The sequence below is a fragment of the Peromyscus maniculatus genome, chromosome 12 (assembly GCF_049852395.1).
Source record: "Peromyscus maniculatus bairdii isolate BWxNUB_F1_BW_parent chromosome 12, HU_Pman_BW_mat_3.1, whole genome shotgun sequence".
Taxonomy (NCBI): domain Eukaryota; kingdom Metazoa; phylum Chordata; class Mammalia; order Rodentia; family Cricetidae; genus Peromyscus; species Peromyscus maniculatus.
Genome location: NC_134863.1, coordinates 79,388,310 through 79,415,191, shown reverse-complemented (window position 1 = coordinate 79,415,191; position 26,882 = coordinate 79,388,310). Strand labels below are relative to the sequence as shown.

The window sequence follows — 26,882 nt, the reverse complement described above, 5'->3', positions numbered from 1 at the left end:
TGGTGGTGCTCAGTGGCTAACATACAGAACTGCCACGTGGGAGGCCTGTAGTGAACAGTGGGTGCTGTCACAGGTAAGAAGTGCCATGGATGTGCTTAGGACATCTAGAAAAGCCTGTTTGTACTCCATGGTCTGTGCTGACACTGCTGGGCTCTGACTCATTGTAAGCTTTTGTCTGCCCTCAAGGAGAAAGCAAGCTTTTTGGAACAACTGTCTTTGTATAGTTGCTTGTGCATTTTAAGGAGGGTGAGACCAGATCACAAGCAATCAAGTTCCATTATTTGACTTACTCAGAAAATAATGTTAAATCATAACAGCATTTTACTTAATAACACAACTTGGTATTGAAGATCTTTCCATAGTAGATACTGAATAATTTTCTTGGAATGTATCACTGACGCATTATTTCCAATGTGCACCCATATTTTTGAAGCAGCAGAAGCCTGTCACATGTTAAGCAGATCAGAATTTCACGCTGAGGACTAATTGTAATGGGAAAGGCAGTGGGGTGCCTTGGTGTTACTGACTTTTTTCTGTCATCAGACTTGAGTTTGGGTGTTAGTTTGTAGGTAACTTCCTGTTTCTAGAGCTGAGCTGTGTGCCCCCCCTACACACACACACACACACACACACACACACACACACACACACACACACACACACACACACACCAACTGATTTTGGAAGGACATAAGCTTCCATCATATTTTTAAAAATATTTTGATTCTTTCAATAATACTGATCATTTGAAAATATAAATGACCAGACATACAACAATTACTCATTATTACTTGATTTTAAAGAACACTGTTTAGCATCTCATGGGCCAAAGTAGCTGAAACCTATAGTGGTTTTGTCAAAGCTAAAGATGACATCTACAATTGTCAGTCCTCTAGGCGAGAAGATGGTGACAATCCAGTTCATCCTTTTGATTGTATGAGCATTTGTGTTTCCTTTCAAATCCGTTGTATGATATGTATTGCTAATATTATGTACAGCGTATTGATTAAAAAGTTAATTGTAAATGTAAAGTTTGGGTTACTTTGGTGTTCCAAACAATAAAAAAGTACACAAAACCTGTTTGTTTGTGTTACCTATCTGTCCTATGTTACAAGGATATCCAAAGTACGTTTCAGGTACAAACTGCCAGGTGGAATGAATTCCTCTGTGGGAGGTGAAGCCGCTCCCTGACACATGCACTTGCTTGTTAATTATTGATACCAGCAGGTTGTCACCTTCTCACCTTCCTGCCTTTGTCACACTGCTGCAGATGGTAAAGCTTATAAATAAAATTTTATCTCTGAGAATACTCTGACAAGTGGAAGGTTACCCTTTTTTTTGCTGTAAGTCACAGGTGGTTTTAAAGACTCACACCTTGGTGTGGCCTATTAGTGGAGTTGCTGGTCCATGGGTTGGTGGTACACTTTAGTCTACATAGCTGCAGCAGGCATTTGAGTTCATCTCTGACTAGGGCACCTCAAGAACAACTGAAGACACAATTGCTTTGTAAATTATATTAAAGTGCCTTTGAGTTTATATTATTATTATTATTAAGTTAGGAGCCCAGAAACGTGCCTAGAAGATAAATAATATTACCTACATTCCGGCAGTTGTTTCAACGTGGGTATTTGATTTCCGATGGTTTAGCTTTGAATTTCTCTGCTCAATCTCTGTCTTGAACTTTGTAATTTTTATAGCTAGTAATTTAAACAGCATTTAAGTTACAACATTAGAGCACCAATCTTCTAGTTGCATACTAGTCATATTAAATCTCAAAGAAAATTAGAGGGTTTTTGTTTTTTTTTAAGCATAGTGCCTAGTTTTTAAAAACAGTGCATTTTAATACTTTTATACTGAACTTTAGTATGGTTATGTTAAATTACAAGTAGAAGATTATACGGAAAGCCTCTTGACATTGTCATATAAGAGTTCTTTTGAAAGCTTTAAAAGTACCTAAATTGGTGTTCTAAACATTGCAATGTTGTTCCACTAGTCAGTAGTGTCACATCAAAATGGCTTTGCAATATTCCTTACAGTGCCTTCTGCTTAATAGATACAATGTTGTTCGGTGGGTGGAGTGGATGGCCAAGAGGAATGGTTAATTGTTTGGTAGGTGGAGTGGATGGCCAAAAGGAATGGTTAATTGTTTGGTGGGTGGAGTGGATAGTGCAAAAGAGTGGTTAATCTGAGCAGATTTGCCTAGGATAAGAATTGATCCTGAGTGCAATATGTTAATCACTTCCAACGGGACCTGAGGGAATACTAAGTGGAACATCCAAGTGCTTGCACATTGTCCCCATACCGAGGCTGTCCCTAGGTGGTGTTCACTAGCCTGCAGAGAGTCTTCTAGCTTGTGTCTGAGGGACATCTTGAGTAGAGTCGGAGGGCAGAAACGTGGGACTCTAGATAGGTTTTGGTAGACAAAGATAATGCTGTGAAGAATTTCAGGTAAGGCTCTTGTAGCTAACACTAAAAATGAAACTGTCTACAGAAAATTACGGTGAATAATAGAAGTTAGCTGTGTGTATCAAGTTTACTAGCCAGTACTAGAACTCTCCATTCTAAGTCATAGTTGTGTCTATTGATTACCATAAAGTACTTAGCAAGTAACACACAAATGATTTTCAAAAGTAGTTATAAATGGTGTAGGCTAATTAGCTATACAAAGTATTATATATTATTTTGTTAAAAAAAATCCAAGGCATCTTTAAAAGATGGCTGATGATCAGATTTTATTAAAATTCTTGAATCAGTATATGGTACGCCTTTTGCTAAAAGCAGATGAGACATCTCAGAATATATCCCCTCTTCCTTAGATACTATTAAAGACCAGTTTCTCTGAAAGATTTCATGGTGACGTGTAAGGTTCTGTTTGTAACAGTGAATGAATGGAATGTGCTTTCTCTCACTCTTGACAATGAGCTCCTTGAGTTTTCACCAGCTTCCAACATAGTTCATTGTGAGCATTGCCTGGGAGTGTTCTCAAAGTAAATGTTCATAAATATTATGAATTGGTGAATGTAGGGGCAGGAAATCCAAATGTTGATTGTATTGTTGTGTCAGTTTTCTGAAGGTAGTATATCAAAAACAGAAAATGCCTTTTGTTGATTGATTGATTGATGAAATACATACATATTTGTGTATTTGCCCGCAGATCAGAAGGCACTGGTTGAGAAGTTAAGGGTTGTTGGTAGTGGGCTGGAGGGGATGTAGTTCAATACACTTGACTTGTGTGTACTAGTTCCTTGGTTGGATTCCCAGCAGTACAAATAAAGAAGAAATGAGTGGCTGATAGATATTTTCCTTGTGTATAAGAACCTCCTCCCCATGGAAAACACTACTGTGACCATTCTGTTGACTATTTCAATTAAGAAAAAGAAATTAAAAAGAAATGCAGTGGTTTTTCCAAGTTCAGGATCTCCCAGGTTTATACTGAAAAGATTCTCACCACTTTGGGACCCATCGCCTCTGCAAGCACCATTCAGTGTCAGTGTTCCTCATGGGCCCATGTCTACTGAGAACCACTCTGTACCAAGTATCCTTTTAGGTACCAAAGGTAGCAGCATGAACAAAGTGCGAGCTGTCTCTCTGGTGTCTGTTCCTGTGGATAATAAGTAAGCTAATATATCGCATGGAACCCTTCCGATGAAGAGAAGACAGTAGAGGTGCATGGGGGTGAAGACACTCAAGATACTGAATGTGCCGTTCACTATCCATAAGATGACCAGGGTGGGCGTTGGGAGGAAGTAGCAGGAGACAGGAAAATACGCCACGTAAGTACTGAGGTTTGGCATTTCAGGCATGCCAACAAGAGAACCTGGACTAAGAAGCAACTTTACCTTGAGGAACCACAAAAGACTGGTAGAGCTGGAGCAGAGCAATCTCAAAGAGACTGATGGATGAATGTAGGGGAAATTATGGAAGTCGGGGGTATGCAGAGGGAAGTAGTGCTAGGTTTTAAAACGGGCTCTTTTCTAAGGAAGAGACTGAGAGCTGGTAAGAGAACAGCAGCCCCATTTGGATGGTACAGCAGTTTGAGATCTGAATGCATTTGAAGGTAGGCCCTTGAGGACTGCCCCACTCTTAAGTATGTGCAATGAAAAGCATCAGATGTATACACTTGTCACATACATGAGCAGTTGGCGCAGTGACTTAGTCATTCCTAAGATGTACAAATCTTCAGGGGTGCTGGCCATTGTGGAGTGTGGTGGCCACATTTAAGTGTTCAGTATTTTAATTTTGATGTCCAGGTGCAAATGCCAAGTACACTAGATAAATTCTAGAGAGATACACTCAATATGCCATTAGATAAGGATAACATGTAATGTCATGGAGGCCTGTAGAGTTACAGAAACGAGAGTTGGTAAATGGGCATAGCCCTAGAATCCTTAAAACATTTCACAGTTGAGAATAAGATGCTCACTGCTAAAGGACATGTGTTTGTATCTGGCAGGATCTCTAAGCAGTTGGTGTACATTAATCAGTTGCTGGAGAAACTGAAACAAATGAAGATGTAAGCTCCCATGGTCTCATGGCTACAATCGATAGGGTTAAAGTCAGAGTAACCTTGCTCCACTGGGAGCCTAGCATTTAGCCACTCATGTACTATTCTGCCCAGCAGAGGGTAGAGAAAAGATGTAGCCAGTGGACTAGAACATGGGGAGATACAGTGGAGGCCATGCAAGGGCAAAGGGGGAAGAGATGAGCTCTGAAATGCCCTAGTTGGCTCAAAACTCCTAAGTCTTGGTGTGGTGGTTCATGACTGGAATCCTCAAACACGGGAAGTAGAAGAAGAAAGAGAATCCTAAATTGGAGGAAAACCTGGAGTGTGGAACATGATGCTGTCTCGGAAACTAAGTGCTTGCTTAGTCTTGGCAGCAGGCCTTAACAAAAAAGGCTCTTCTAAGTGACTCGAAGAGTTTCATTAGATGATGGGTTTGGGATCCTGATGTAGGGATAGGAGAAAATGGGGGTAAAGAAAGGGATATAGATGTGATTTTTTTTTTCCTCTTAAATCCCTGGGGAGAGTTGCTTCATGGAGACACATGGGGGTGGATACTGGAAGAAGATGGCAGAGGAAGGGAGTTGCTTTGTTTTTATGCCTAAATAGTAGGTGATTCTGGAGAACCTAATACAAGAAAGAAGGGAAGGATAGTGTACAGTAGCTTAATAGAAAGGGAAGAGTGGGTCCAGCATAGGGGCTTTGATATGGCCACAGACGCAGAAAACCAACACAGCTGCAAGTATCTTCTAAAGGTTGGAGGGTTGCGTGGGAAAGGAACAGAAGGTGGTTTTGCAAAGAAAAAAAAGATACAATAAAACAGAAAATGGCGTGTTCGTGTAATGGAAGATTATTTGATAATAAGTACTTGTTCATGCTACACAACTTGGATGAGCCTTGGAAAAATGCCAAGTGGAAGGAGCCACTCACAGAGGACTACGTATTGTATGATTCTTTTCTTTTTTCTTTTTCTCTTTTTTTTTTAAATGTTGGTAAACAGGCAAGTTCACAGAAATAAAAAAAATAGCTGGGTGGGCTGGACTGGGAGGGAGGGAGCTGATTAATAGAACAGGCTTTCTTCTAAGGATAATGAAGGTATTCTGAATGTGCAAGAACCATTGGCTTGAAATTTCTATATGAGCACATTATAGGATATGGGAAAGTTATCCTAAAGCAAACCAGCTATAAGTAAACTGAGGAGGGACATTAACCCATGAAATAGATACCCTGGGTGTGGGAGTGGGAATCGACTGGGGAAATGGAGGGTTAATGGTCAGAGGGAAACGTGTTCTGTAGTTAAGAAATTTCTTAAGGGGTTTGGGGTTGGAGGGACTGGCAGCCATGCTTAGACCCCGATTTCAAATGGATACTGGGGTGAAGGCGTAGCTCAGTGTAAGGCCCTGTGATCAATCCCGAGTGCCAAATGTTTGATATTTTAAAAATATCAAACCGGTGTTGGGACTTTCCCATGGCTCAGATGAGAGGAAATCGGGGACTAAGGAAGGAGATTGTTGAGGACTTCTCCGAGAGGAGCATGGGTAGGCTAGTTGGGATTTGAATTGAGGGGAAGTTACTAGTGATGAAGCCTCTGTTTCCCACTAGAGGCGAGGCAGTGGCTGCGGCAGAGTGGACGGAAGGCCAGGCGGGCCAGGGACAGACGGAGGGACAGTCTTTGCCTTCTGCTCTTGTGCTTCTGGCCCTTGCCTTGCTCACACACAGGAGATCCCTGCTGTTCTTTAAAGATCATTTATGTTTCTTACGTTTCATGCCCTCGGTGGGCCTCAGCTGAAAGCCCTTGTGTTTATGTGTATCCTCTTCACATTGGTGTCAGAGCAACCTCCTGACATCCCCCCCTTACCCTTCTCATAGATCTGTTCTGCCATGGCAGTATCTCTTTGTAATTTAATTGTGAAGCAGCCATTTTGGGGATCATTAGGAAATGGGCCAATTTGGTTATTTTTTTAGTTAAACTTAAGTGTAACTGTTTTGTTGTCTCCCTCACCACCACCTCACCCTGGACTTGCTCTAGAACCCTGGCTAGCCTGGCACCTATCATCCTTCTGCCTCCACATTCAGAGTTCTGGGGTTACAGGCAGGCATTTGGATTCCCCCCCCCCCCCAGCCTGCTCTCAAACCTTGTTTTCCTAGAAATTAAGTGTATGTGATATGTTAGTTCCCCAGGTCTGAGCTCTTTTGTTTGTTTGTTTGTTTAGTATTGGCCAGTATTAGTGCTGAGACTCTGCTCTGCTGATCACTGTGTGTGTACATGATCTGCTGCTTACACACATCTAGCAAGGTGGTTCAAGGGCTCTGTTAAAAAGGACAAATCTCATCTCCTAAAATAGTTACTGTTGCATTGATCTTGCATTGACCCCTTCATCCAGACAGTGATCTGAGTCTCTAAATCCCAGAACTCAGTCCTGCCCACTGGCTGTCCTCAGTGTCTCCTACACTAGTTCCCGTCTTAGAGTTCACCACCCTTCTGTTGATTCTTGGGGGTAAGAACCTAACAGTCCGACCCTCTTTGCTTTCTGTACACCACTTAGCAGAAAGTTCTTTGAAAACAAACAGGATCATTCATCTGCTCAGGATCCCACTCTGGTTTCCTCCATTAATTAGGGAAAGACCAGATTCTTTATCATGGCATTCAAGACCCCTGTATTGCCTTGGCCCTCCTCCTCAGCTTCAGAAGTCTTGTCTGTAGCTAGGGTCTCCTCTTTGCATTCCAGGTCGTCCTACTGCAGTTCACTTGAATGGTACGCCCACTGCCTCACTGAAGTACTAAGCTGTTTTTAAATCTCCCAGCCCCCTCCCTCCATCACACCTTTCCCTACGCATGCTGGTTTGTATTTCTCTGATTGCTGCTGAGGTCCACACATTCTGTCAGTCTAACCCTCTTCCTGTTACCTGGCTGCACCATCTGTAGCATCTGAAATTGAAAGGAAAACTGAGTTAATAGTAAAGTTTTGGTGTGTTAGTTTTTTGGGTCTAATTATAATTACAAAACTTAGCTTACTCTAGATAAACCTAATTGTGGCCAGCACATCTTTTTTACTTCATGTATCTTTTCTGTATTCCACTGCTGTGTAATGCCAACCTAAAGATTCCCTAGCAAAAGTTAACATCACCTCTGTTGCCTATTACAGGATTCACCATATACATTTTAGTTACATCCTTTATTACAGAGGTAGTGTATTTTTACTGCAAAAATAGCAAAAGGAGCTGCAGTTATAGGGGGGAGGGAGCTGAGGTTATCCATTGTCTGAGGGCCAGCAGTATATGTGATCTATAAATGTTACTGCTTCTCCACACTCCAAGAGGACATCCCATCTGACACATCTTCCCAGTTGACAATTTGAGAAGGATTTGGTCTGATATTTAGAGCAAATGCCAAATAGAAACATCCATATGTATAAAGTAGATTGGGCAGGGGGGTGTGTGTGTGTGTTTAAATTGTACTTTATGGGAGGTTTATATACATGATTATTGACCCAGTTTATCCCTGTACGTACACCTTCAAATCCACTCTGTTAAGGATTAATAAGTCCTAGGGACTGTGGAGTATGTTTAATCAAGATTCTCATTTTATCCTCTGTGATGTGGATTTGGCCTTGCATCCTCCATCCGTAGTCAGTTTGGCTGTTAAGGACTCCCCGTTGCCTGGCATGAGGCTGACTTTTGATTTCTCAGGCTTGTCTGAGTTCTTAGAGCGTTTTGAGATGGTCCCCATGAGCCTATAGATGAGCACTGGAAGATGCCACGCCCACCTAACAGTACACATCAGTTCTCTTAGTCCTGAGAACAAACTTCCTAGTAACTTGGTGCACAAAAGGCACTTGCTGGGTTTGCTGCTTGAGTATTTTGGTCTTGGTCTAGCTGATAGTCTGCAGTGTTTTTGTTGTCTAGGATTTTCTGGTCATATTTGGAAAGTCCTTGCCACATTTACCCATTTCATAGGGCTTCTCAACTTACAACCTTACATTGGGAGTTTCATTGGCTTTAAATTCTCAGCTACTGAGGTTGATTTTAAAGCATAATTGATAATGGAAGAACATGGATTTAAAATGTTCTACTTAGTCCTAGAATATCACCTTACTAAACAAAATGTGTGGAATATTGAGTTACCTCAATAGGCACTGAACTCAGTCATATTTTAAGTGACAGGTACTACTGTCCCCATTTTGGAACACTTAGTGTGTATCAAAAGTAATTCCAGGCAGTGGTGGTGCACCACCTTAAATCCCAGCACTTGGGAGGCAGAGGCAGGTGGATCTCTGAGTTTGAGGACAGCCAGGGCTACACAGAGAAACCCTGTCTTGAAACACACACACACACCCTAAAATTAAAAGTAACTCCTGACTAATGTTCATCTTTGTGTACTTGGAGGACTTTCTCAAAGATTTTTATTTTGTTTTTTGTTTTGTTTTGTTTTTATTTTTTTCGAGACAGGGTTTCTCTGTGTAGCTTTGCGCCTTTCCTGGGACTCACTTGGTAGCCCAGTCTGGCCTCGAACTCACAGAGATCCGCCTGGCTCTGCCTCCCGAGTGCTGGGATTAAAGGCGTGTGCCACTGCCGCCTGTTCTCAAAGATTTTTATGTGGTACATGGGCAAATGATGTGACTTATTACCCACTACTGTATTACCTGTTACTATCTGGAGCGTTTTCTGTTATCAGAATAGCTTTTTTATCATAGTGACTTTTGCTCTTTGTATTTGGAAAGAAATAGATGTGATACCTGTTTTTCAGGACTAAAACAAATCCTTTTTTTTCCCTACTGCTGTACATGCTGGGTTGAACTTACATGATTCTTGGGCCAGAATGAGCAGGCTCTCCTACACACCAGAAACAGGCAATGAGCAGGACTTTACAGAGCACCAGCTTTGCCAGTCTTACTGCCTGTGGGAGAAGAGTAGAAGGTGTGTAGTTGAGGATGCCACAGGATCCAGCCCTCAGGTTGACCTAACAGATGACACTTGGAACAATGCTTAGAAAAAAATGAAAAAGAAGCTGTGTGTGTGTGTGTGTGTGTGTGTGTCTGTATGTGTCTGTGTGTCTGTCTGTGTGTCTGTGTGTCTGTGTGTGTGTGTGTGTGGTGTCTTCATCGTAGATCCTAGAACGATGATGAACACTGTATAATAGCTACAGGAAGTAGTAGAACATGAAATCTTGACTAGATGCTTTAAGCCCTTGGCCTCTCCTGAGTGGGCACATTAGGACATGGGATCCGATTGTAAACTTTGAGAACACATCCTGCTGTCTTAAATACATACATGCCTTTATGTCCTGAGTGTTAGTAACACAGCTTCTGAGGGAGGCTGCTAGAGGAGGAGACTGAGAACTGCAGTGTACAGTTCCTCTGCAGCGTTGTGTGGCCTCTGCCTGTATTGGGTAACTAAACAAGGAGTCTCCCATTGCTTACCTGGGTTGTCACTGGCTAACGTGGCCTTAGTTCAGCATGAATTCAGAGGGAAACTGAGTCAGAGACAACTGAAAATAGACATTTACATTTTCCTTTGTGTTATCTTTCAGGTACTCAAGGAGTTGCACCTGGTCCCGTAATTGGGCTCCAGGCACCATCTACTGGTCTTCTTGGTGCCAGACCTGGCCTGATCCCACTCCAGCGCCCCCCAGGGATGCCTCCACCTCACTTGCAGCGGTTTCCTATGATGCCACCTCGCCCCATGCCACCTCACATGATGCACAGAGGTCCGCCTCCAGGACCAGGGGGCTTTGCTATGCCCCCACCTCATGGAATGAAAGGGCCCTTTCCACCACATGGCCCCTTCGTTAGGCCTGGTGGAATGCCAGGGCTTGGGGGCCCAGGACCAGGCCCAGGAGGACCAGAAGACAGAGATGGAAGGCAGCAACAACCACAGCAGCAGCAGCCGCAGCCGCAGCCACCACCACAACAGTCACAGCCACAGCAGCCACCACCATCCCAGCAGCCAGCGCCAGCTCAGCAGCAGCAGCCACAGCAGTTTAGAAATGATAGCAGGCAGCAGTTCAATTCAGGTAGAGACCAAGAAAGGTTTGGAAGAAGATCTTTTGGAAATAGGGTGGAAAATGACCGGGAACGGTATGGGAACCGTAATGATGATAGAGATAATAGTAACCGAGAAAGGAGAGAGTGGGGGAGGAGGAGCCCTGACCGGGACAGACACAGAGACTTGGAAGAGAGAAATAGACGCTCTGGTGGGCATCGGGACAGAGACAGGGATTCCAGAGATAGAGAGTCCCGTAGAGAGAAGGAAGAGAATCGGAAGGAGAAGCACGAGCTCCCAGACGGGGCAGGTGGTAGCAAAGCCAGTGAACCTCCCCTTAGCCAAGTGGGAAACGTAGACACTGTTTCTGAACTTGATCAGGGGGAGGCCGTGGCCACAGTGGTAAAACCTCAAGAGTCACCTGCTGAGGCTACCTCATCCGTTGAACCCGAGAAGGATTCTGGCTCAGCAGCAGAGGCTCCTCGCTAGAGACTGGATTTGACAGACTCTGACAGGACACTTGGGTGTAGAGCTGAGGTGTACAGATGCTGTATAATATTTGCTCCTGCTACATCACCTCACAGTAGTTGGTGGGGTCTGTAAGCAATTTGATTGCTTCCCTTCTATTTAAAAATAGCCACAAAATAACAAAAAATACTGAAGATATATTGCCCTTTTTTGCTGTAACTTTTTAAAAGTTTTGACTTTTAAAAGTTTACAAATCCTAATTAGAAGTGCTCTCTATTTTTTTTTTTAATTTAAGACAAGGTAACGGTGAAAGCTCCTCAAACAATAGGGATGTTTTTAATAAACTCTATTTTCGTAACAAACTTTAATGTGTGCTATTCTTCATACACTGCATTAAGGTGGAAAAAGATGTTAACCATTGAAATTTGAGCTGTTGATGTATTAGTCTAAGTTAGACTTCTTTGATAAGAAAAAAGACATGTAGTATTTGCCGACACGAGTTTTATTCTCACTTTTAATATTTTGATCATAAGGTAAAGATTAGTGGTCTTATTGTTAAACTAAGAAAGATCTTTTTCCCCATTGGGTTTGTGGTAATGTTGCCGTAATTAATTTGTAAAGAGAGATTTGCTAGGGTAAATAATTGGATTCTCAATATTATACTACAAATTACCTGATTGCCTGGGCATTACTTATTTAGAACATTGAGTATGTTGTTTATAGTCATCCCATTAAAATTTCCAAGATGTAAAGTGAGGTCAAGGTTAATGTATGGAACCAGAAAGCTTTTTATAGACTAGGTACAGTGTAACATTTCTTGTAAGCTTTGCCTGTTTCCTGTACCATCTCCAATAGCCCAAGAGGTACACTGAACTTTTTGCTACATTTTAAGCCAAACTAAGGCTATAATAGTGAAAAGCACTGGCACACATGTGAGTTGTCCAGAGTCAGGGATTTCTTTACAGCAGCAGCTCTCAACCTTCCTCATGCTGTGCTGACCCCCAACCATGAAACTGTTTCATTGCTACTTCATAGCTGTAACTTGGCTGTTAGGAATCATAAATATCTGATAAGAGACCGACCCCCAAGGGGATTGTGACCCACAGGTTGAGAACCACTGATTTAGTCTGAAAGTGACTTTTTCCTAAAATTACATGAAGAGCAAGCAAGATGACTCAGCCAGTCAAGACACTCTGTGCCAACCTTGATGGCCTCAGTTTGATCCCTGGGACCCAAGTGGTGGAAGAACTCATTTTCCTCTCATGCACATAACCCTAAACATAAATGTGATTTTAAAACCACAAGATGCTAAGTTAAGCAAAAAAATTTCCTAAACTGGCTTAGCGTTAGGGTACTGGGAAGTTCCTTTTTGTGTGGTCTCACTGGAGTTTTAAATGCAAGGTCTTTGTGGTGATGGGGAAACCTGTCTGTAGCTGTTGCAGGTTTGAGTTTTATGCTGACCCTACTTCAATTTGTAAGTTCTTGCTCTAGTATACTTCCGGGAAGGAAAAAACACACCTGATTATTCCAGTGCCCAGATTTCAAGGACAAATTGAAATCTCCAACTAAAACTATTGAGAAATGAACCACTAAACAACACAGCTGGTTTGTGATTACACCAGATGTTTCATCTCTGCATTTGAATCATCCCACACATCAAAGGAAATCTGTGACATATTATTTACCTCAAACTCCAACATAACCACTTAAGAACACATTCCATGAGCAGCTTTAAAACTTGGCAACACCAAAAAATTATCCTTTTCCAATTTAGCAGTCTCCCAGTGACCTGTGTTTGAAAAATCATGATTATGAATGAACAGGACTATGGCTTACACCTGATTTGTCAGAAATATTTCAGTTGAATTAACTATTCCAGAGTCACAAGCCAGTCAGGTTAGTGTTTCCTTTAAAAGGGAGTTTTTCTTAGGTACATATTAAGAGACACTCAATTTCGTTAACTTGTGTTGTAAAAAGTCAGGATTTAGTCAGAACCTCCAGTCAAATTTGGTTTCATCTCCCTCCCCTCCCCCCACATGCTGCCATGTTTTTCCAGAGCACCAACACAGATGGTGCCAGGAGAGTAGGTACTAAATTAACTTTGGCTAGCTGAGGCTATAGATTTACCTTTTATGAGTTCAATGCAAGTGACTGAAGGGCTTTTTCTTCAATTCTGACATCTAAGTGTAATATTTTTATTTTAAAATAAAGTAGTTAGGTACTCTGAATCTAAAAGGAGAGCTTTAGGTCATTTCTCTGAAGCTACTAAAAAAAGGCAGCAAGTTTTCGAAGATCAAATTCAGTTTGGGCTACCAGACCAGGCATACGTTTTGACAGTATCACATAAAACACTTTCAAAACCCAGTACTGTGAAAATTAGCATCACTGAGTCTGCTGCTGATGCTTAATACAAGGGCTGACTTCGAATTTTTACTTGTATACATTAATAGGCTCAAAATAAGTGTCACACATGTTTACTCACAAGCTTGAATGAGAATTAATTTGAGTTTAATATCCATGTGTAATTAAGTCTGGCAAAACACAGAGACACATGGAAACCGGTTTTAGTTTAGTGAGTTATAAAACTATACACATCTTCTGAACATTATCAGTTCTCATTACAAGTCCTTAAAGCAATCAAAGAGGAGTCACACAGTTACATTTTTAATATTACAGTTTAATGGTTTTCTCTCTAGTTTGGCAGGATGGCAGATGATCTGAGACCCGGCCACACAGGGAATGTTTACTGGGCAATCCCAATCACGCCACAAGCCAAGCGGCTGCCGGCGTTCCCAGTCTTTGTGCTTTCATCATTTCCACCTTTGCCCAGGTCATCTTCTTTCTCGTGGACCTTTGAAAAGAATTAACATTTAGCTTTGGGCAATCAAGTAATTAGTACCTCTTCCCGGCAATACCACAAAGATTTAAAAGGACCATTACAAAATGTTCCGATCTATTAGTAAATAAGCTGGCATTTAAGAGCAGACAACTAAGCTTTTCCTTGCTAGTAACAAAGACACATTGCCGTTAAAAGCTAGGTAAATGTTGCTGTTTCTAAATGAAATATTAAGGACCCAAGTGACTGTAATGGGCCACATGCTGACTTTAGCCTCACACATACACACCCCAAAGTTTTTTGCTATTAAAAATCTCACGTCAGTGAAATATAGGCCTACAAATAAGAGGCAATTCTAAATATCTTTATTTAGCAACAAGACTTTAAATTTTATTTTTAAAACATTTATAAATGACTGTTCTGCTTCACCAATAGGGCTGAAGAAAATTCTAAGGATAAAGGGTCAACTGAAAGGAAGTGCCTACTGAAAAGGTAGCTGCCCGAGGTGGGCAAGAGCCTTGACTACTTGTTCTGCATGAACCAGATTCAGCTCCCGAGGGTAACTTGGGAAGACGGCTCCCATATGGTAACCAAGCGATGATAACTACAGACTTGAATACTGACATCCATCGCAGATTTTACACTCAACGAAATGTTAACTGTAAGGGGGGCAATCATGGCAAGAAAATCTGGCTGTTTTCAACTCAAGACTACTGTTTCTTCTACTTAGACCCAGTCTGATCAAATGTAACCTTCTTTCTACTGCATCTCAGCAGAACAGTGTTCTTAACTGACCTAGGCAAATTAATTCTTCACTATCATATCCAATAAAACCTTTTTTCCTATTCTGAACTCTTACAGTTTATGTGATTCTTTAGAAACTAGTTTGACAATCATCAAGTCATGGAAAGGTATATAACCATGTTAGAAGACATCCTATGTATGTTCTCATATGAAAACTTACCACCATTGTTCGGCCAATGACGGAATGCTCTCCTGTGAGTGAGATCATAGGATCTTCAATGGCCACATTGGCCACACCATCCTTTCCAGCAGTCACATTGCCCAGGTCTCCAACATGCCTAACATTAGAACAGCATCAAGTGGATAACACTGATGTCTACTTCATTCACATCAGTGGAGTTCAAGAGCTACATTAACATCTTGACTAAGGCACATACCTATCAGTGGGTTAATAGGTGCACATATCAAATCTGACCACTTCTCCAGACAAAGATCTGGAAACATTTTACAACAGGTAGCTAGGATACCCTGAACCCACAGTTCAAAAGTCATGGTCTGTCTGGGATACATTCTCATTTCCGGGACTGTGGCAAAGGATGAACTTGACTCCTGAGTTAGCATACTTATTAGCCAAGTTTTGCTCCCAGGCCTCCAGTATAAAATCAAGCCAGTCTTTTACATTTCGGACTTCCCTGAGATTGAACATATACATGGGGTCTCAACTAGCCTTGATTATCTACATTAGTGTCTTGTTACACAATGACTTACTTTGCTAGTGACTAACAACAGTACTGTTATCCTTGACATTTTCTGTATTGATTCCTTTGGGCACTTGTATTAGTTCATTTTCAATAAATGCTACAAAACTAAATCACATTAAGAGTCCCCATTTGTCAACTCCTTTACCCAAAATAAACCATTCCAGCACTTGTGGATAGGGAAGCTGTGAAATGAAAGAAAATACAAAAGCAGGGCGACACTGGGTTCTGTCTCACAGGTGGCCTCTCCACCATCATGCATATGGAGCATGCTGCTCACCTCTCTTGATCCGCTGGTCCGCCATGTTTCTTGGAGTGAGGATTGAAATGAGGACCTGCACTGGTACAGCCTATCCACCAGAAACCAGCAGTTAGATTACAAAGCAAACACCTGTATGTAACAACACGAGCATTCTCACAACTTCCAACACAGCAAACACTGGCCTGGTGTGTGCTGGGGTGACAGAAACAAGAAGGAACATGTGGTATAAAGAGCAGGGGTGTATAGCCTTATATTCTCAAGCTACCTTCTTTCTCTAGGCTGTCACTTTTCCTTTAGTTTTTGAAAAAAGTCTCACTATTACAGCTCAGGATACCTGCAACTTGTGATCCTCCTGCCTCAGCCTTCCAAGTGCTAGAAGCATGGAGTGTCACACCATGCTGGCTCTGACTCCTTCCTTTCAAGTGGAGCAGATGTGATCTTCAATGGCTCTTCTGATGTCCCTCATTTAAAGATCTTGACTTTACAGAAACTGGCATACCTTTATGACAAAAACACTTGTCTTTCAAGACCATGTGCCATCAAGCCTTTACTTGGGGCAAGCAGATTGTTAAATGGAACCTTATGCCTAAGGGCCAAGGCTGCTGCCCTACACAACTCAAGGGGTGTAACCAGTATTACAGGTACCCTTGTGGGCCAACACAACCATAACAGTGCAGGAAGCCCTTTCATGCAGGGCTTTCCATTGTTTACAGCCTCTACCCAGGCCCAGAGAATAAGTACAGGGCATTCAGAAAGGAGTTTAGCAAATCAAAGCTATCAGCAGAGGCAAAGCAACTTAGGGGAATTTTAGTTATTATCAGAATGGATCAAACTTGATCATAAGTAACTGTAGACCAAATTGTGCCACATTACACACAGGTTCTAATAGTACATGCCATAACCCAGCACACACAAGACTTAAAGGACAAGTTCAGAGACTGGTCTGGAATACAACACAAGTTCCAGACCAGCCTGGGCTGTGTGGAGAAGGGAGGCAAGAGAGGAGAGGCCAGGGGAAAGGAGGAAAAGCTCTCTCATGAATGGGGCTCTTCTTACAAGTGTGTGAACAAAATTCAGATCATTACTCCCATGTGGCAAAAGATCACTAAATGCAATTTGACCCACCACTTTTTGCTGACTTGATTCTACCCCCAAATTGAGAAAATACACCTCATTCTAAGCACCTATGTTGTATCTTCAGTTCTCATCACTTCTGTCCCATAATGCCCCTCATGCCAAGGCTTGGGGCTGTTCCCAGACACTGTGCCTAAAACACCCACCCTCAACTCCAGCTCCAAACACCTCGAAGAATTACCCAAAGCAGGAGCCTGATTTTTTTTTTTGTTTATGTGTTTTAAACTCAAGCCACTACGACAATTAAAAAAAAAAAAAAAAAAATCAACTCCTTCACCTTCCTTCACACCTAAGGATTCAAACACATTTTTAAAAAAAGATTTATTTATTATGTATACAGTGTTCTGCCTACATTTATGCTTGCAGGCCAGAAGAGGGCACCAGATCTCATTACAGATGGTTGTGAGCCACCATGTGGTTGCTGGGAATTGAACTCAGGACCTCTGGAAGAGCAGCCAGTGCTCTTAACCTCTGAGCCATCTCTCCAGCCCCTCAAACACACTTTTTATGGCTACTTTCCTCAAGGTTGACCTAAGTGGTTATTTTAACTTAAATCTTTAAAAAGAAAGAAAATTGTATTCTTTTTCAATCATTAACAGTTGTCTCCGCTCAGTCCCATTTGTTTCACTGGTCAGACAGGTATAGACGGTCACTAGCCAGCATAAGACCTACCTTGTGTATTATCCCCAAACTGATGAACATGGAACCCATGTTGGCCTTCAGTCAATCCTGTAATTTGTCCTGACACCACAACTGGTTCACCACTTGCCTTTATTAAAAAAATAAATAAATAAAATTAAGGCATTAAGTTTGAGTACAAATGCTTCTGAACAAAGGAAATTGCTAGTTCACACCTTTACCCTTCACAGTAAAAGGCACAAAAGCTTCCCCCTCAAAAAAAAAAAAAAAAAAAAAAAAAAAAAAAAAAAAAAAAACAAGCAAAAAACTGTCCAAATTCTAGTCACCACTCCCCACAGGGGGACTAGCGGCTTAGCTCTAGGCCTCCCTCCCTATGAATCTTCTCATAACACTTGCTGCCAGAGGCCATGCTGGCAGGCTCCTGGACTTCTGAAGAGCATTTAAAAAGCACCTAACAGAACAACAGAATTAAGAGGGCTACTAGATGTCAGGCCTAGGGAACAGATGGACACTGCACTCACTGTGTCTGGCTTGACTCTTACAGAAATGCACACTGGACCCTGGTTCTCCACTCAGCACCCAGGGATGCTCCCTTATTTTTATTTAGTAGCCAGAAAATATCATGTCCTACTGCCTGAGGGGGTCCACCTGGGTCTAACCAGAACTACTTAAAAAAACTCATTAGGCATTCAAATCTAGAGAACTTCCCACATGTCAAAAAGAAAGGACAATAACAATACTACAGAGTAAAGAGATCCTGGCAGTATCATCACCACCATCCCAGCAGCGTGCCCTCATGTCACATCCAAAACTCAAATTAGCATAGCTCCAGATTGTAACAACAGAGAGAAAATGCAAGAAGCGACTGCAACCATCAGAACACACACGCCGAGACCTTTCTTTTTAGCGTGTTTTAAAATCTCCAACTCCTTCAACAAAAGAAGGAACCCTGGGCAGAAATTTTTGATTCTGCAAAGTTGGCAACAGGTTAAGTCAAACAGCGCTGATAGCCAGGTTATTACACGTGCCGATCTGGAATGTTGAACTATCCAAGGGTCTTTATCGGGTACAAAGGGCACCAGCAACACGAAGCTCCGGGCTTCACAGAAGAATCCTGCGAGCTGCTCTGGGAAGGCAGATGACAGGAACCTGGACGCAGGGCGGGGGAGACCCCTGGCTGATATTCACCTTTCTCACAGTGGTGAATTTAAGTGTGAAAAGGGGGGGGGAAAAAGAGACAAAAACAAAAAACACAGAAAAAGAGCAAAATGCCTTCAAATGCCAAAGAAGCTGCCGAATCCGGGACAGGTTAAGAAAAACTAAACTCACGTTACCGGCTCTCCCTCGCACAGAGGAGACACGTGCATTCGCTCCGCTGTGTCTTCTCCCGTTTATGTGAAAACATTCTAGAGCGCAGATCCACACTCCACTTCTCACACATCCCCTCGGGATGAAGCTAACTATACCAGAACCTTCCTGCAGATGGTAACCTCCCTAGGGCTCTGGACCCGCTCTCACCACAATCATCTTCCCTGTGACGCATGTGTCTCTGCAGTATTACTGACCATATTTTTTTTTATTTTCGAAAATAGACTTCTCCACGAGCTTCAAAATGGGCTCAGACACTCGCGGCCCTAGAAAACACCCGCGGTCGGGTGCGTATCTTTCCGGAGCTTAGAGAGAAGAAGAAAGCAACGGCTTTTCTTTTTCATCTTTTTCACCCTTGCGGCCCGACCCTGACCTAGTACAGAGCGGCCCGGGAGGTTCTTTTCCAAAAAAAAAAAAAAAAAAAAACAACGCCCCAAACGCGTCCGGCTGCCCGAGTCCGGTTCGTCACCAGCACAGGCCAATCTTTTGAAAAGACACTCAGCCGGTGGCCACACGGCGCTGAGCCCGAGGGACGGGGACCCCGGACAAGCGGCGATCGCAGAGGGACAGCGGATGCCGAGAGGCTCGCCCGGGCGGGCCGGGCCGGGCCGCTCGGGGGCGCGGAAAGTGATCGGCCCGGGAGGCCCCGCGGCGGCGCCCCGGCCTCCCTCCCTCCCTCCCCCGCGCCCAGCCCCTGCCCGAGGCCTCGGTGACTCAGCACCTAGCGGGGCGCAGGCCGCGGCGGGGGCGTGGCGGGCTCCGGTACAGGTGCGCGGCCTGCGCCCCGGTCCCCGATCCCCGCGCTCCCCGGGTCCCCGCACCCCACCCCACCCGGGCCTTGCCTTCTGCTCGAAGTGGATGGTGCCTTTCACCGGGCCTTCGCCCTTCAGCACGCACACGGCCTTCATCGCCATGCTTCGCGAGGAGACGCGCGGCGGCCTCGGGAACCTGCAGAGGGCGAGAAGTGAACACAAAACCCGGGAACCGGGGAAGATGCCGCAGGAAACGTCGCCGCAAGCCCAGGCCTCGCCGTCGCCGCCGCCGACCTTTTATAGCCCCGGGCCTGGCCACGCCCACCCTGGCACGGAACCAATCGCCACCCGCGGGCTCCGCCCACCCTCCGTGGAGCGCCTCGGCCGCGGGGCGCGCGGCGGGGCGGGGCCGAGGGCGGGGGCGGAGCGCGGGAGCGCGGGAGCGCGGCGGCCGGGAAGAAAGTTCCAGAGAGGAGGCGGCGCGGGAGCGGCAGCCGCTATTGTCTCGTGAAGGTGACCGCCGCGGAGTCGCCCTGGAAACCGAGGAGGCGACGCCCGGCCTGCATGGCGCGCCTCGGAGGTCGGAAGCCACCCGGCTGGGAAGGGCCGCGTGCGAGCGCCTTTTGGGTGCGCGCGCCCCCGCTGCGCTGTGCAAGTTGGGGTGCGCCAGGGTGGGTGCTGCGCGGAGCTCTCCCCGGGTCCCGGGCTCTGGCTTTATTTCCGCGTGAGGTTTACCTGTGCAGAGCCCGTGCCCTGTCTCCAGACGGCGCCTTTCTCCCTCGTCCTGTCTTCTAAGCCCGTGGCTGGAACCGCATGGCTGCTTTTGTTTTGGTTTCCGGGCCCAGGCCAGGGGGTTGGACCGACCTCCCACGTGAGACACAAGCGCTCTGCCGCCTTAGCCACATCCTTCTTTGTATTCTTTGTTTTTGTTGTTTTCCAGACGGGAGTTTCTCTGTGTAACCGTCTTGGCTGCCCTGGAACTCACTTTGCAGACCAGGCTGGCCTCGAACTCACGGAGATCTGCCTGCCTCTGCCTACCAAGTGCTGGGAGTAAAGGCGTGCGCCCGGCTGCTTTTTTTTTTAAGACAGGCTCTCACTATGTAAACCCTGGCTAAACCGGTTGTGGTGGTGCACACATTTAATCCCAGCGCTTGGGAGGCAGAGGCAGGTGAATCTCTGAGTTCCAGGCCAGCCTGGTCTACATAGTAAACCCTGGCTGCTCTGGAATTCACTCTGTAGACCAGGCTAGCTTTGAACTCACAGAGATCCACCTGCCTCGGCCTCCCGAGCGCTGGGAGTAAGGGCGTGCGCCACCATCGCCCGGTGTCTTCTTTTTGAGATAAGGATTGAACTTGAATTTGAGATCCTGCTGCCTCAGTATCCCCAATAACTAGGATTACTTGTCTGCCCCACCATTCCCAGCTAAATTCTGTATTCTCCTGCCCGTCTGACGGGTCTCTACTTCAGACACCAAAATGGCCACCGAGTGGCTCTCAGGAATGGCCTGTGCTCTACTCTGGCTTTAAGCCATGCACTGGAGGACAGATGCCTCATGAAGTCATTTTCGATTTCTTCATACAACAGGTGAAACGTAGTATTTCAAGGAAAATGTTCCTGAAATGTCATGGAACGAGCAAAGGACTTTGGAAATGTCTAGAAAGGCATATAGGAGTCCCTGTAGCTAAGGGACCTCAATAAGAGAGATGGGATTCCTACCTAGAGTTCATTTCTTTTTAAGATTGCAACCTCTCTGGTCTCCCAAGAGCTCATACAAACATCTACGTTTCCTGCTACACTCAGGAGGCCGGATTTAGTTCTGAGGATGGCAAAATACCACAACCTTGGGGGAAAAAAAAAACCACAACCTTACTCCAGGCCAGGGTAAAACAGAGAGGCTTATTTGGCTACATTGGGATCCACCTATCTATGGAGACCCTTGGGCTCCACTGTGTGACTTTTCCCAGGGAGTGTTATTACTATTTCCACAGAGTACTAACAAACCAAAGAAATGATAATTGCACCCAAACCCAATATGGTGAACAAACGAATTTATTGGGGTTCCTTGCCAGAGCGTAGGTGACCCAGACAACTACACCACAGAAGATCCTCCCTCTTCCAGCGGTTACCAACTGCTCACCTACCTTCAGACAGGGTGGGGCCTCGAGAACCTCCCCTCCTTCCACAAGTAAATACTAACTGGTCGGATCTCCTGAGACAGTGGCCGTCACATCCAGCTCAGAGGAAACAGGCACACAGCAGGCCCTGATGCGTCCTCTATTGAGATTCCCTGCTCACATTCCCTCTTGAGGCACTCCATGAATGCTTTGTCGTCCTTCATCAACACATCCTGCCCCATAGGGGTCATGCTTAAAACTGCCTTAACACTGTTGTTGAATGAGTCTGTGTAAGATAAAAGGATGGTATACATATCTGTGATTTCCATTGTTATTCCTATTCTCCAGATAACTTGCATGTATATTGAAGAGTTAGTTACATAAGCACAAATCCCAGCCAAAGGGCCTTTGCCCAAAGCCAGACTTTCTCTGGGTTCCAGGAAGTTAGAATTGGATTTCAGGTCATTGTAAACTTGCCCAGAAAGCAGGCCACAGGTACAAAGGGCCTCCCTCAAACAATGATTATCACTCTTGAAATACTCAGATGAGGCTCGAGTGGTCTCTTGTTTGGCTCCTGGGAAGCCAGGCGAGGGCTTCCTGTTCCACAGGATTAGAGGAGTTGAATCTGCCTCCCCAGGACATGCACAAAGAGGTCCCCAGCAGAGGTAGAGAGTGAAAAGTTTCCGCACCCCAGATAAGCCTCTCCGCCAATGAAGCAATCCAAATCAGACCGAATTAGAAAAAGCCCCGGTTTAATGGGTAAAGTGTTCCTGGGTGATTCTCTACCACCACCCCGAGAAGAGACGGGGACAAGAGACCAAAAAAATCACGTGTCTGATTTCTGGGGGGCAGTTTAAATACCCTGTGGGAGTGGTCTTTAGCATCCCTGGAGGAGGAGCCATGGACTTTCTGAGGGGCAGGGCCTGGGCAGACAGGTGGGGCTTCCACCAGAACATCCCAGACTCTTTGGGTGTATGGGTGCCAGGGTGCCAGGGGCTGAGGCGGACCTTTCACCAGAATATCCCAGACTCCTTGGGTGTATCGGTGCCAGGGTGCCAGGGGCTGAGGTGGACCTTCCACCAGAACATCCCAGACTCCTTGGGTGTATGGGTGCCAGGGTGCCAGGGGCTGAGGTGGACCTTCCACCAGAACATCCCAGACTCCTTGGGTATAGGGGCACTGTTCAAGACTGGCTACTTCCTGCAGGCATGGACCACGTGGGGAAGGGGAGAGTCGGGAGTTGGTGGGCTCACATTCAGCAGGAGGTGTGGGTGAAGGAGCATCCGGTTAATTGTCATCCTGGAGACCTCAGGTATCTGTTTCTGATTACTAGACTTCAATACTTCGAAAGCTGGACCTTAGTAGTCAGCCTCAGGAGAAGGATGTGGTCTATAATGGAACAGGCCTTGGGGGCTAGCTTCAGGAATGTAATCTAACGGTTTTTAACAAGGCAGAGGGGATGGGGAGAAGGGCCAGGTCTACCAGAGCCATGCCTGCCACGCTCAAGCTGGCCAGAGTCCCATCTCTCAGAACTAGAGCACAAACTACACAGTCAAACGTGGCATTAGTCCTACCTGCATACATTTAAATGTAAATATTTGTTAAAAAACAAACAAACCTAAGCAACTCAAAATAAGCATAAACTCTAAGATTAGACCAGAGGCTTGATGTATCTGAGACATTTTTGAAAGTTGGCAATGGAGAAAATAAAATGAACTTACATTGTTAAGCAGGAATAAACAGCCTGAATTAGCAGTTTACAAATGAATTGAGAGATAGATGGGTAGTTAGGCATCTTGGCAGTGAAGCATATTGAAAGCTCTCTGTTCCCATGGCCCAGTTTGGTTTCAGGTTCTCAGGAGCCCCTGCATCATCCTGGATCAAGTGTTAGTCAGAAGCACCAGGGTGGAGCCGTGGGTCAGCCTGACTGTACAGCAGAGTCACCATAGGAGCTTAGGCCTCACTAAATGAAAAGTTGGTTCTGTGTATTTGTGTTATCAGTGTGCGTGGCATTGCTGTAAGGTAGATCAGAAATTGTCACTGGAAACAGAAACAGCGAAAGGAAGTTACCAATGATCATCACTAGAAACGGGCTGCCACTCCTGGCACCTTCTTTGCCTGTGTATGTGTATAGGATGCACACATGCCACATCTCGGGTGTGGAAGACACAGGACGGCTTTGTGGAGTGGGTTCTCTTCTACCTTTACATGGGTCGCGAGGATAGAACTCAGGTCAACAAGCGTTGCTCATCACACATGAAAAATAAACTTTTATGTGACTAGGCAAACATAAAGCAATTTCAGTCACAAGGGCCCGAAGACAGTTTCTTACTGACAGAGGTAAAGAAAGCCACCATAGGCAGTTAGCAGGGACAGTGTGCTTATGTTTACCTGTGAGGACAATGACTCCATATATCCTGTGTGGGTAGAAAGAGTTGGGGTGAGGCTGGCAGCAGAGAACCCTTTGGGGAGACATGATAAGTTGGGGCCTTGTCCTAAAACCGTTACTGGGAGAAAGACAGAGATAATGCCGCTGGAGCCTCGTGCCGACAACCTGTGGAGATGCCGGGTGAGGGGGGCGGGCTATTTACTAAGGAGAATGGATTTAGGATAGAGGTTTAATTGATAATATACACATGTGGTATGTAAGATACCTAAAACCACCAAGCTAGCAGAGTCCATCTGGACCCTTGTCTGAGCCCCACATCATTTCTAAGTCTGGGCAATATATCAGACATACCAAGTCTGCCATTCCCTTTGGGGGACATACTTTGCTTCATCATCTACCACATCAGTATTAGGAACCAACTGAATGCCAGTTGTGTCACTTTGTTTTTATAGTTTAAGTGGTCTCTCTCTAGAGCAGTGATTCACCAACTTTAATGTAAATCAGAGTACAGGTGGGAAGCCAGTGAGGTGGCTCAGTGGGTAAAGGCGCTTGCAGTCAAGCCTGACAGCCCGAGTTCAATCCCCAGAACTCATATGATGGAATGCAAGTTGTCCTCTGACCCTCACACACGTGCCCTGGCATATGTGCCCACACACATACACACATGGAGCGAGTCTTCCTCTGTACCTCCAGCTCCCAAATAAGGACACAGAGACGTACTATTAATGATGAAAGCTTGGCCTAGCTTAGGCTTGTTCCTAACCTGGTACTTATAACTTAAATTAACCCACATTTTTAATTCTATGTTCTTCCACGAGGCTGTTTCTTCATTTTCATGCTGTTCATCCTGCTCCCTCTGCATCTGGCTCATAACTCGGCCTTTCTTCTTCCCAGAGTTCTCTCTCTGTCTGGAAGTCCCGCCTATACTCTCCTATCTAGCTATTGGCTGCTCAGCTTTTTATTACACCAGTCACAACATTACATCTTCACACAGTGTACAAATATCCCACAAAACACACACAGACACACACAGACACACACTAATTTTTTGTTGTTGTTGTTTGTTTTTTGAGACAGGGTTTCTCTGTGTAGCTTTGGAGCCTGTCCTGGAACTCACTCCTTAGACCAGGCTGGCCTCGAACTCACAGAGATCTGCCTGGCTGGGACTAAAGGCATGCGCCACCACCACTCAGCACACACTAATTTTTTAAAAGAGCCTAGATGGAAGGCTTGTGAAAATATAAATTGTATGATCAGTAATCATCAGGGAATACAAATAAATCCACAATGAGTGATTCCCTCATACCTTTTAGGATGGTTGTTCTCAAAGGGCCAAGAACTTTCCTACATTGTTGGTGGGAATGATTAGAGAAAACAGTATTAATTCTCTGAGTTTGAGGCTGGCCTGGTCTATAGACCAAGTTCTGGGAAAGCCAGAGCTACACAGAGAAGCCCTGTCTCAAAACACCAAAAAGAAAAAAAACAGTATTTGCAGTATTACCATATAGCCCAGCAATCCTGCTGCTGTAGTTGGAAGTTTTTCTGTGTCCAGCCCAGTCCTGCAGCTGCTCTGTCCCAAGAAAACACACAGAGGCTTATATTAATTACTAACTGTATGGCCTATGGCTTCAGCTTCTTCCTAGCTAGCTCTTTCATCTTAAATTAACCCATTCCTATTAATCTATATGTTGCCACATGGCCATGGCATTACCAGTCTGCTGGCATTTTGTTGCTCCTTTGGCAGCAGGCTGGCATCTCTCCTGACTCCACCCTTCTTCATCTCTGTTTTCAGTTTGAATATACCACATAACCTTGTTCTACCTTGCCATTGGCCAAACAGCTTTATCTATCAACCAATGAGAGCAACACATATTCACAGCATACAGAACATCCCATAGTACTTCCCCATTTCTGTATAATCAGAAAGGAAGTTTTTAACTTTAACTTGGCAAAGTTATATATAACAAAACAGTTATCAAGTAAGAATTACAGTATCTAGTCTATTTGTATTTGGTAAAATTAAAGAAAATATCATTTATCCTATATTTGTAAGTCTGAAGTTTTATATCTTACTTACCTTTTATCATAACTAAGGAAAATTATAATTATGGTGATATTTTATTTGTACTGAAATGTGATTTTAATTTTATGTTAATAAATAAAGTTGCCCTGGGGTCAGAGCTATTAGAGCCATAGCAAGAGCGTGGTGGTTAGAAGAGCTAGGTAGATTCTGTGTGTTCAGGGATACAGCCAGTATTGGAGACATACGCCTTTAAGACCTGGAGGGCGGTACTTACAGGCAGTGATAAGGCAGTCATGTGGTTGGGTTTACAACCAATGAGAAGGCAGAACAGAAAGACTGTTTAAAGACAGACAAACAGGAAGAAGCTCTCTCTCGGGGAAGCTAGGAGCACTGCAGGAGGTAAGATTTTATCTCTGAGCTCTGACCTCTCGGCTTTCTCTTTTACATTGGCTCTGTGTTTCTTATTTTAATAAGACGATTGGTTACATCTACATATAATTATCTAGTCTTCAACTCCATCAAAGACCTGAGAAGGAAAATAAAATTACCTAAGAAAATAGAAAGTGCAAACAAGCAATATCTGAAAAATTGTGAGAATAGACAGAAACATCTGGCAGCCTGGACAGTCACCTAAAATATTCTCAGCACCATTGGGGCATCTGTTTTGGCTACAGGCCTAGAATATCTGACAAACCATTTTTAGAAGTAGGATTTTTGAAAGACCATCTTACCCTGTCTTGGCAGAGTTCAGTAGTTGCTTTTCCTTGTGTCCCACTCATCCAGAAAGGACAGCACTATTGTCAACAGTCGAGGCAAGGGCAGTTCTTTGCCCAGCAAGCCAGTTTGTGCCAAGAAGAAGACAAACTTCAATATGTAGTGTCTTTGAAGCCTAACATTCTCTCTGGAGTAGAT

General features: G+C 44.4%; 2 protein-coding genes across 16 annotated transcripts in view; one reads left to right on the top strand and one right to left on the bottom strand.

The window, feature by feature from the left end:
• Nucleotides 1-14,639, top strand: part of Scaf4 (SR-related CTD associated factor 4) — a 62,994-nt gene extending 48,355 nt beyond the window's left edge. For 8 of the 15 annotated variants that reach the window (XM_076549164.1, XM_076549165.1, XM_076549160.1 and 5 more), the window contains 2 exons: nt 10,032-10,514; nt 14,223-14,639. In XM_076549164.1, coding sequence (XP_076405279.1) covers nt 10,032-10,514; nt 14,223-14,275 — 536 coding nt within the window. In that variant the 3' untranslated portion in view covers nt 14,276-14,639. Of the gene's footprint in view, nt 1-10,031; nt 11,314-14,222 lie in introns of those variants that run through there. The other 7 variants (XM_006983569.4, XM_042259523.2, XM_006983571.4 and 4 more) reach the window with 1 other exon arrangement.
• Nucleotides 13,608-19,726, bottom strand: Sod1 (superoxide dismutase 1). Its single transcript, XM_076549168.1, has 5 exons — nt 19,535-19,726; nt 17,358-17,454; nt 15,570-15,639; nt 14,752-14,869; nt 13,608-13,802 (listed from the first exon to the last, which is right to left on the bottom strand). The coding sequence occupies exons 1-5, from the start codon at nt 19,604-19,606 to the stop codon at nt 13,695-13,697; spliced, it is 465 nt and encodes a 154-aa protein (XP_076405283.1). The 5' UTR covers nt 19,607-19,726; the 3' UTR covers nt 13,608-13,694.
• Nucleotides 19,727-26,882: the final 7,156 nt, after the last annotated feature.